Source organism: Bathycoccus prasinos (assembly GCF_002220235.1).
Source record: "Bathycoccus prasinos genomic : Chromosome_17".
NCBI lineage: Eukaryota > Viridiplantae > Chlorophyta > Mamiellophyceae > Mamiellales > Bathycoccaceae > Bathycoccus > Bathycoccus prasinos.
The window spans coordinates 49,486-60,425 of record NC_023992.1 but is presented as its reverse complement, the minus strand read 5'-3'; the positions used below and the strand labels follow the sequence as shown (position 1 = coordinate 60,425).

General features: G+C 45.2%; 3 protein-coding genes across 3 annotated transcripts; 2 read left to right on the top strand and 1 right to left on the bottom strand.

Annotated features, from left to right (window-relative positions):
- Positions 1–110: 110 nt before the first annotated feature.
- On the top strand, positions 111–5,165 carry Bathy17g00260 (predicted protein; the record flags this gene model as incomplete). Its single annotated transcript, XM_007508405.1, has 1 exon — positions 111–5,165. One exon carries the CDS (start codon positions 111–113, stop codon positions 5,163–5,165), a length of 5,055 nt encoding a protein of 1,684 aa, XP_007508467.1.
- A 471-nt stretch (positions 5,166–5,636) lies between these two features.
- On the bottom strand, positions 5,637–6,059 carry Bathy17g00250 (unknown protein; the record flags this gene model as incomplete). The annotated part of the gene is made up of 1 exon (XM_007508342.1): positions 5,637–6,059. One exon carries the CDS (start codon positions 6,057–6,059, stop codon positions 5,637–5,639), a length of 423 nt encoding a protein of 140 aa, XP_007508404.1.
- Positions 6,060–6,486: 427 nt separating this feature from the next.
- Positions 6,487–10,748, top strand: Bathy17g00240 (unnamed protein product; the record flags this gene model as incomplete). Its single annotated transcript, XM_007508398.1, has 3 exons — positions 6,487–7,667; positions 8,001–8,049; positions 8,310–10,748. 3 exons carry the CDS (start codon positions 6,487–6,489, stop codon positions 10,746–10,748), a joined length of 3,669 nt encoding a protein of 1,222 aa, XP_007508460.1.
- Positions 10,749–10,940: the final 192 nt, after the last annotated feature.

Genomic DNA, 10,940 nt, shown 5'->3' with positions numbered 1-10,940 from the left:
CAAAAACACTCGTTCTGATTTTATTTGAATACAGAAAGCCCTTCCCAATACAGTACAAGGTGGCACATTACGAAGTTTGATTTCTCAACGAGAATCTCTGCGTTGAAACAATGGGAGTCTTAAGATCGAGCTCGTGCAAAAGACAACACAGTAAATGGGCATCGATGCTTGCGCTGTTTGTTTTTAAAATACTCGTGTATTCTGTGAGCGCATATAAAGAGTTTCCGATAAAACAGTCCGCAGAAGGCAACATAACTGTAGCTGGAAATCACACGCTGATAAACTCTCGAAATGTAAAGATTCACGGCGATCTCTGGTTGAATAAAATCGGAAACGGAGGCGCATATTTGGTGAACGAGCTAAGAAGTATAGTCAACAGCACGACTACTCTTAAAATAACTCTCAAACCACTGGTCCTCTTGATGGAACCAGCAGCAGGGTGTAACGAAACAAACGCACTCTCCGTCCGCTTCAATTTTACCACGAATGCGTTTTATCAGTGCGAATGCAATAGGGTCTGGAAAGGAAGCGATTGCAACACACCCTCAGTGATTCCCTTGAGTGACGCAACGTTCCAGTCTGCGATTGAATCATGTTTGAACGAAGACTACAGGTATGGCATGTGTACAAATTTCGCACTCACGAGCGGATACGGCATCATGACCTATTGGGACGTCAGTCAAGTGACGCAGATGAATAATACGTTTGAAATGCGTTCCAGCTTCAATGGCTTTTTGGATCGTTGGGACGTATCCAACGTGAAAAATATGACGCGCATGTTTTCTTATGCGTATAATTTCAACGGTGATCTATCGACGTGGGACATTTCGAGTGTTGTTGATATGTCCTATATGTTTAATTATGCGAGTATGTTCAACACGTCTTTATCCACTTGGGATGTTTTGAGTGTTGTTGATATGAAATACATGTTTTCTGGTGCAAGCAAATTTAACAGCGATGTTTCGAGATGGAGAGGGGTTGCGGCGAGCAATCCACAAAGTGGTATGTTTGACAATGCGTATGCGTTCACATCTAAATATGCGTGCTTAACGTCGTACGATGGTCCGGCGAACACGTGTTCTTTGATTCCTTTGACGAACAATAACTTTCAAAACTCGATATCGAATTGTTTGAGTTCAAGTAGCGACGGTATGTGCGTCTCGAGTCCATACGGAGTGATGTCGTCTTGGAATACAAGCTTAGTGACGAACATGGCGAATGGGTTCTCCAACTCTTATTCATACAACTATGGTTTTATTGATCTCTCTTCTTGGGACGTTTCTTCCGTGACGAGTATGAGTTACATGTTTTCGAACCTGTACTACAGGAACGTGGAGGTATCTTCTTGGGACGTTTCAAAAGTGACGGATATGGCCTATATGTTCCAATACGCATATGAGTTCAATTCGGATCTTTCTAAATGGGACGTGTCGTCCGTGACAAACATGTATGGTATGTTCTATAATGCGTATCGTTTCAACTCAGATATCTCGAAATGGGACGTATCATCTGTGTATTTTCTCGGACAAATGTTCTATTACGCGTCCGCCTTTAACCATGACATATCTGGTTGGCGCGGTCCTGCGGCTGAGAGTAGCCAATGGGACATGTTCTACGGTGCAACAGCTTTCATTGATAAATACTTATGCGCCGAAGTCCATAGGAACTGGAATTATGGTTCCGTTATGCCCTCTAATTGTACGACGCAGAATGCAACTTGGGTTTCTCCTTCTCCTCCTCCTCCTTCTTCTTCCCCTCCTCCTTCTCCTCTTTCTCCTTCTCCTCCTCCTCCTTACCCTCCTGCTCCTCCTCCTTCTGTGACTCCGGTTCCTTTGACTGATTCTACACTAGCTTCTGCGGTCCAATCGTGTTTGAACGAAGACTACAGGTATGGCATGTGTACTGACTTTGGATTTGAGAGTGGATACGGGACCATGCCATACTGGGACGTCAGTCAAGTGACGCAGATGAATAATACGTTTGAATGGCGTTCCAGCTTCAATGGCTTTTTGGATCGTTGGGACGTATCCAATGTGAAAAATATGACGCGCATGTTTTATTATGCAATGAATTTCAACATGGATCTATCGACGTGGGACGTTTCGAGTGTTGTTGATATGTCTGATATGTTTAATTATGCAAACAGTTTCAACATGGATCTATCGACGTGGGACGTTTCGAGTGTTGTTGATATGTCTAATATGTTTAATTATGCGTATAATTTCAACGGTGATCTATCGACGTGGGACATTTCGAGTGTTGTTGACATGTCCTATATGTTTAATGGTGCGAGTATGTTCAACACGTCTTTATCCACTTGGGATGTTTTGAGTGTTGTTGATATGAAATACATGTTTTCTGGTGCAAGCAAATTTAACAGCGATGTTTCGAGATGGAGAGGGGTTGCGGCGAGCAATCCACAAAGTGGTATGTTTGACAATGCGTATGCGTTCACATCTAAATATGCGTGCTTAACGTCGTACGATGGTCCGGCGAACACGTGTTCTTTGATTCCTTTGACGAACAATAACTTTCAAAACTCGATATCGAATTGTTTGAGTTCAAGTAGCGACGGCATGTGCGTCTCGAGTCCATACGGAGTGATGTCGTCTTGGAATACAAGCTTAGTGACGAACATGGCGTATGGGTTCTCCAACTCTTATACATACAACTATGGTTTTATTGATCTCTCTTCTTGGGACGTTTCTTCCGTGACGAGTATGTATTCCATGTTCTCGAACCTGTACTACAGGAACGTGGAGGTATCTTCTTGGGACGTTTCAAAAGTGACGGATATGTATTACATGTTCCAATACGCATATGAGTTCAATTCGGATCTTTCTAAATGGGACGTGTCATCCGTGACAAACATGTATGGTATGTTCTATAATGCGTATCGTTTCAACTCAGATATCTCGAAATGGGACGTATCGTCTGTGTATTCTCTCGGAATGGGACAAATGTTCTATTACGCGTCCGCCTTTAACCATGACATATCTGGTTGGCGCGGTCCTGCGGCTGAGAGTAGCCAATTGGACATGTTCTACGGTGCAACAGCTTTCATTGATAAATACTTATGCGCCGAAGTCCACAGGAACTGGAATTATGGTTCCGTTATGCCCTCTAATTGTACGACGCAGAATGCAACTTGGGTTTCTCCTTCTCCTCCTCCTCCTTCTTCTTCCCCTCCTCCTTCTCCTCCTCCTCCTTCTCCTCCCCCTCCTTACCCTCCTGCTCCTCCTCCTTCTGTGACTCCGGTTCCTTTGACTGATTCTACACTAGCTTCTGCGGTCCAATCGTGTTTGAACGAAGACTACAGGTATGGCATGTGTACTGACTTTGGATTTGAGAGTGGATACGGGACCATGCCGTACTGGGACGTCAGTCAAGTGACGCAGATGAATAATACGTTTGAATGGCGTTCCAGCTTCAATGGCTTTTTGGATCGTTGGGACGTATCCAATGTGAAAAATATGACGCGCATGTTTTATTATGCCTATAATTTCAACATGGATCTATCGACGTGGGACGTTTCGAGTGTTGTTGATATGTCTAATATGTTTAATTATGCGTATAATTTCAACGGTGATCTATCGACGTGGGACATTTCGAGTGTTGTTGACATGTCCTATATGTTTAATGGTGCGAGTATGTTCAACACGTCTTTATCCACGTGGGATGTTTTGAGTGTTGTTGATATGAAATACATGTTTTCTGGTGCAAGCAAATTTAACAGCGATGTTTCGAGATGGAGAGGGGTTGCGGCGAGCAATCCACAAAGTGGTATGTTTGACAATGCGTATGCGTTCACATCTAAATATGCGTGCTTAACGTCGTACGATGGTCCGGCGAACACGTGTTCTTTGATTCCTTTGACGAACAATAACTTTCAAAACTCGATATCGAATTGTTTGAGTTCAAGTAGCGACGGCATGTGCGTCTCGAGTCCATACGGAGTGATGTCGTCTTGGAATACAAGCTTAGTGACGAACATGGCGAATGGGTTCTCCAACTCTTATACATACAACTATGGTTTTGTTGATCTCTCTTCTTGGGACGTTTCTTCCGTGACGAGTATGAGTTACATGTTCTCGAACCTGTACTACAGGAACGTGGAGGTATCTGCTTGGGACGTTTCAAAAGTGACGGATATGGCCTATATGTTCCAAAGCGCATATGAGTTCAATTCGGATCTTTCTAAATGGGACGTGTCGTCCGTGACAAGGATGAATGGTATGTTCTATTATGCGAATCGTTTCAACTCAGATATCTCGAAATGGGACGTATCGTCTGTGTATTCTCTCGGAATGGGACAAATGTTTTATTCCGCGTTTGCCTTCAACCACGACGTATCTGGTTGGCGCGGTCCTGCGGCTGAGAGTAGCCAATACGACATGTTCCGCGGTGCAACAGCTTTCATTGATAAATACTTATGCGCCGAAGTCCACAGGAACTGGAATTCTGGTTCCGTTATGCCCTCTAATTGTACGACGCAGAATTCAACTTGGGTTTCTCCTTCTCCTCCTCCTCCTTCTTCTTCCCCTCCTCCTTCTCCTCTTTCTCCTTCTCCTCCTCCTCCTTACCCTCCTGCTCCTCCTCCTTCTGTGACTCCGGTTCCTTTGACTGATTCTACACTAGCTTCTGCGGTCCAATCGTGTTTGAACGAAGACTACAGGTATGGCATGTGTACTGACTTTGGATTTGAGAGTGGATACGGGACCATGCCGTACTGGGACGTCAGCCAAGTGACGCAGATGAATAATACGTTTGAATGGCGTTCCAGCTTCAATGGCTTTTTGGATCGTTGGGACGTATCCAACGTGAAAAATATGACGCGCATGTTTTATTATGCAATGAATTTCAACATGGATCTATCGACGTGGGACGTTTCAAGTGTTGTTGATATGTCCTATATGTTTTATTATGCGTATAATTTCAACACGTCTTTATCCACGTGGGACGTTTCGAGTGTTAAGGACATGTCTTATATGTTTAGTTATGCGTACCAGTTTTCCAGGGACGTTTCCTCCTGGACTGGACCGGCAGCGACAACCCCACAAACGAATATGTTCCTCGGTGCTACTGCTTTTCAGGTCGCTTTCACCTGCACGAGCTCGGACAACGGTCCATCAAGTTCATGTGTTTGTGCGAGTTCTGCGTGTTAAGCTCTGCTCGCGCGCGTTCTATTTCAAATGGAAAAAGAATAGATTTTGGGAGTTTAGTCAGTTCTGTGATTACCCAGGCGCTTACTCCTGAGCAAAAACTATAAAGAGCAGCGAGACGGGTTGCGATCACGAATCCGACCTGTTTTATGGTAGAGAGATTTTTATAAGCGACAAAATCGAAATTAAAATTTTGAATCTTCTGTATCGACAGGAAATTAGCTCCTCGCACTGCGCTTACGGCAACAAAGAAGAAGTTTTTTGATCGCCGCGAACTACGTATCTTCGACCTGCGTAGCGCAAACTACTACGTACTTACGCACTCAGCTCCTCCTCCACTCCCAATAATAATACGTGTACAACAAAAGGACAGAGTCGTTAGATGTCCATGTTTCCGCATTCCATTCGTTCTACAAATTCTATGCGCCGGCTAATATCTCTTAAATTTTTACAATGACGGCGTCAGAGCGCATCCTAAGCGATACTTTCGCACTCCACCCCCGCGTAACCCTCTTTACAAACGCACTCTCCGTATTCCCCAGAGGTGGTATTTTTTTCAATGTACTCGGTATTTAAAGGGTTACACCCAAAGTTTCTCAATCTTCCGCTTTCTCTTATTTTCGATACGCGCGCGACCATGTCCTTCTCCTTTGCTCGCAGATTGATCATCGCTTCCGTGACGTTTATAACATTCCCGTTCTCTGAAAGAACCAGATCACCGTTCATAGAAACGAGATTCCCTCGTATCAACACGTCGCCAGACTTCTCCGTCACGATCCCGACCGTAGAGTTTTTAAACCTAACGACGGGAAAATTTGCCGACGCTGGTTTTGCACCGAACGAAGAAAGAATCACCGCGCACAGCGTCAAAGCGAAACCGACGCGTTTCGCGACCATCTTTAAAGCGCCGCTCGAGACGACGACGACGACGACGACGACGCGCTTTTCTGCGACTCGTTCGCTCGGTCCGATTTTCAAGAAAACGTCTTTGTCTTTGTCTTCTTCGTCTTCTAATTGTTCTTTCTCTCTCACGTTTTGATTGTTTTTGCGAGTGATTTTAAAACTGATTTTTTCGTCGACGAATCTTTTTCTTCGACAAATTAAAATCAAAATCAATTAATTCATCGAGCGAGAAAAGAAAAGAAAAGAAATTAACAAAACAACCCGGGTCCGCAGAATTTTAATTCTAAGCACGCGCGCGCGCGCTCGCGTGAAAGAAAAACATATCAAGCAAGTCGCGCGTGAAAGAAAGCTTCGCGTGTTCTTCTCGAGCGCGATCTGAGATATCTGTTTGGTTTTTCGGACGACGACGAGGAGGAGGATGATGCGCAAAATATTCTTCTTTTTGCTGCCTTTGATTTTCTCGTTACAATCACCCCCGAAGGTCTTTGCCGTTGTTCAAAAGTGGCCGGTAAAGTTGCATTCAAACTCGTCCGTCTCTCTCGAAGGAGGAGAAAGTAACAACATACTTTTTGATTCAGACGTCACGACGATATACAACAAACTCACCGTTTACGCCGATGCCGATTTTGATTTCTCGACTGAGTTTGAACTCGCGGCGAAGTCCTTGGAGGAATTGGAAGTTGACGTTTTTGAGCATGAGGCTTCACAGCCTTCGCCGCCACCGCCGAGCCCACCACCACCGCGGCCGAACCCACCACCGCGGCCGAACCCACCACCGCCGCCGAACCCACCACCACTGTCACCACCACCGACTCCCGTCACACCTATCCCGGCCGCGAGCTGGCACGCGTTTGTCGCTGAGTGTTTGGCCGAAGCGCCGGTGACTGGCGAGTGCACAACGTGGACGTCTGGTAATAATTACGGGACGATGCCGAATTGGAATACGAGTTTGGTGGAAGATATGAGTGGATGGACTGGAAGTGCACATGAAGGCTTTGGCGATAAACGTACATTCAACGGCGATATTTCGAAGTGGGACACAGGGAAAGTGACTAAGATGTCCCGTGTGTTTTGGCAAGCTACTTCCTTCAACCAAGACATTGGGGATTGGAACACGGCGCAAGTGACTGATATGAATTCTATGTTTGTTTCCGCTTTTGCGTTCAACAAAGACATTGGGACTTGGAACACAGAGAAAGTTACTAATATGAAATTTATGTTTAATGGTGCTTCTGTCTTCAACCAAAACATTGGGAGTTGGAACACAGAAAAAGTGACGACTATGGAGGGAATGTTTGTCCACGCTTATGCGTTCAACCAAGACATTGGGAGTTGGAATACAGCGCAAGTGACTTCTATGTATGGTATGTTTAATTCCGCTTCTGCGTTCAACCACAACATTGGGCGTTGGAACACAGCGCAAGTAACTACTATGGCTTATCTGTTTTCTTATGCTTCTGCGTTCAACCACGACATTTCCTCGTGGACCGGATCCGCAGCGACGACGGTTCAATATGACATGTTTTACGGCGCAACTGCGTTTCAAGCCAAATTTACGTGCACCTACGCCATCATCGGACCGGTCAGCTCGTGTGTGCCTAAGTAAATACGGAGCCAAGATGGATGCCCTACTTAAACTACCGTGTTCTAATTTTAATTTTATAATTTTTACAAGACATTTCTAAGTGGGACACGTCGCGAGTGGTCGACTTTTTTGCGATGTTTATCATGCAACATCGTTTGCTCCGTTTTAAACAGCACAACACATTACATGAACACCTCGTGAAGCGCGCTCGCTTTCTGCCTCTTTTCCTCCTTTTTTTCGTTGTGCTTCTTGCCACCTCTTGTTTTTTTGTTTGTCTGGCGACTTTTAAAATCAAAAAAAAATTTCGCCTCTCATTTCTACACTCCATTAAACGCAAACGCGCGAGAGAGGTACCCGTTCGTCGTTCGATGCTACTGGCAGCAAAAAGCTAAAAGCAAGGTGCGTTTCTTCATCGTCGTCTCACTCTTTCGTCGTTTTATTCAATCCACCGCGGGAAGGAGAGAGAAAGCGATCGTCGTTTGTGTTCGTTGTTTTTCGTGCTGCGCTCAACGACGATTCTTTCTTTTCCCCGAAAATCTTTCCTCCTTTCTCTTCTTCTTTGTCTTCTTCTTTCGAAGCGCGCGCAGACTGAACGCGATGAGAGAGAGAGAGAATCATCGATAGCTGACATGAACGATCTTCTCGTTACGAACGAACAGGTTGCTCTTCGGCGCGAAAACGCGAACGTTTTCCTCTTAAAATTTGCGCATACGAGGGTTATTCTTTTAAGTTCTATTGATATAAATATGACGACGACGACGACGAGGAGGAGGAAACAAAAACGATCCTCCTCTTCTTCTCTTCATTCTTCTTCTTCATCGTCATCGGCACCTTCTTCATCTTCTTTTCCCTCGCGTCGAGCGATGATGACGCTCCTTCTGCTCCTTTTCGGGACTATTTCTGACGTATTCGTCGTTCGCGCGACGTGGCCGATCGTTCGGTACAAAAACGGGACGGTCGGGGTGAAGAACGACGGCGGCACGGTAAAAGTACAGAGTACGGATTTAATCGTCGACGGAAACTTGAGCGTTTCTGGGAGTTTATTCCTACAAGATCGAGATCTCGCGGAGTACGAGGACAGAGTGTCGTTTCTCGAAGCGTCGAAAACACCGACGCCTCCGGTTTGTCAGCCGCCGGGTGGCGATAAGTTACAGTTTGACGGCGAAAAGTGGACGTGCGTGTGCGTTTCTGAATGGTGGAGCGGAGATTCGTGCGAGACGCCACCACCGTGGGTCTGGAAGCAAAGACTTGGTCCGATTGCAGATCGTTCTGACGTTCTTGTTGCTTTCAAAGGTAATTCTTCAGTCATAGCATTTGGATCAGGTAAAATAGAAGCTTTCAATCTTACACAGAATGGTGATTTCGTGATGAAGAGCGACGAGAGCGACATTTTTCCACACACTCTAACTACTAGACGTGACTGGAACCAAGACGCGATTGTGGGTGACTACGCTGTTGTAGGTTCTATCGGTGCACAATTCTATATCGCCGGTTCGTGGAGGGCAATTGGCATTGCTTGTGTTTTGAAAAGAAAAGTGGATGGCGAATGGATTAAAGAGAAAGAATTGACAGGGTGCTATAGTAATTATAAGGGAACCTATTGTAGTTATGGTGGAGCCCAAGCACTTGGTATAAAAGATTCACACCGTGAATTTGTAGTGTTCAAGGACGGATTCAAATCGTGTTCTCGGTGTTCTGGGACTGAGAATGCCCCTGAAATTAAAACGTTCGTAAGCAGCGGTACCAGCACGACATGGACTACAAAGCAATCGATACTCTTGGAAGACTGGATGACAAGAGTGGGCAGTTCAGAGGTTGAATTAAAAACCATCAGAAATATATTACTGAACGACTTTGCAACAGCCACCAGGTACTTCATGGTAGTTCATGTGAGCCATATTAGTATACAGTCGCACGGTATTAGTCAGGAGCCAAAAGAGGAAATTCGTCTGTACTCAAACGCAGCTCCTGGTGCAGACGCCAGTGAATGGGTTTTTGAGACTTCGTGGTTCATTTATGGAGCGGGGAGTAACGTAAACTTGGCACTAACCTTCTCGGGGCCTGACATTCTTGTCGCTGCTATCGGAGCCGGGGAAAAGACGCCTTGGCCAGGAAGTGAAAACTCTTCCGATTACGCTGCTTCTAAATGCGCTCACGTTAAGGTTTACGATTTAAATACAAAAAAAGAGATTCAGACGATAACACTCCCTCAGTGCGCCGGACAAGTAACTTTGCAAGCAAGTAAAGACTTTCTGGTTGTTGGAAATTATTATGACTTTGTGGTGTATGTATATGAGCACTCAAAAGAAGCAGCGGGGGTGTTTGTTCACGTTGACACTTTGAAAGCCCCTGATTCTCCAAGTATGACGCGACGCGCATCTACTCCGAGGGACGCGCAGTACGACGCTCGTACAGATGTAAGATTTGGACAGTACGTGGCTATTAATGCAAAAAATGATATTCTCGTATATGCGAGTCAAGAAGAGAGTGTGAATGCTACTCGAGGAGTCGTACATCGCTTCCAAAGTAGGGAGCAGTCAGTTACGTCACCTCCACCGACTGATTCTGTCACGATAAACGGTAAACAACTTTACCAAGACTCGGACGGATGGATTTTGTTACTCGCGTATGAACACAAAGCTGGAGAAAATAACGCATTCGTCTCGCAAACGGCTCCGTCGTCGCCGACCGAAGGGTATTCGCACATTTGGCTCGAGGATTTGGGTTTGGCTGCGTCTGATGTAGACAGCGTGAAGTTTTATTGTAAAACGTCCGCGCATTCTCGCGTGATGCATTTTTCGTCGAGCACGGATTGGGTGAAAAATGCTGTCGTAACCGGTACGTATACGGGTAATCAAGTTTCGTATTGGACTTCCGGTACGACTAAATTTTCAGATCACACTGCAAATCTCCCGGATGCAGCAGATCTTGGCGCAGCATATAACGAACTAACAAATGCAATATTCTATGTGGGCAACACATATCACTGGGGTATGAAAATTCAAGGATCTCGATGGGAATGCGATGACATGTCTTTCAACACCGCCGACACTCTCCACCAGATTTGGTTCAAACGCAAGTCTTCCAGTGGCGCGTAAGAAATCGAATTTATCCGCACGTGTCGTAAGACTCTCACCGTTTCTGAGGTACTTAAACTTTACTAAAGAAACATTTTCAGCCGTAATGATGGATCTATGTTTTAATGTCAACGTTTTTATGCACACATAAATTATAATAATAATATTAATAATTTCTTTCTCCTCTCACGCATACTGCATACTATGACATAC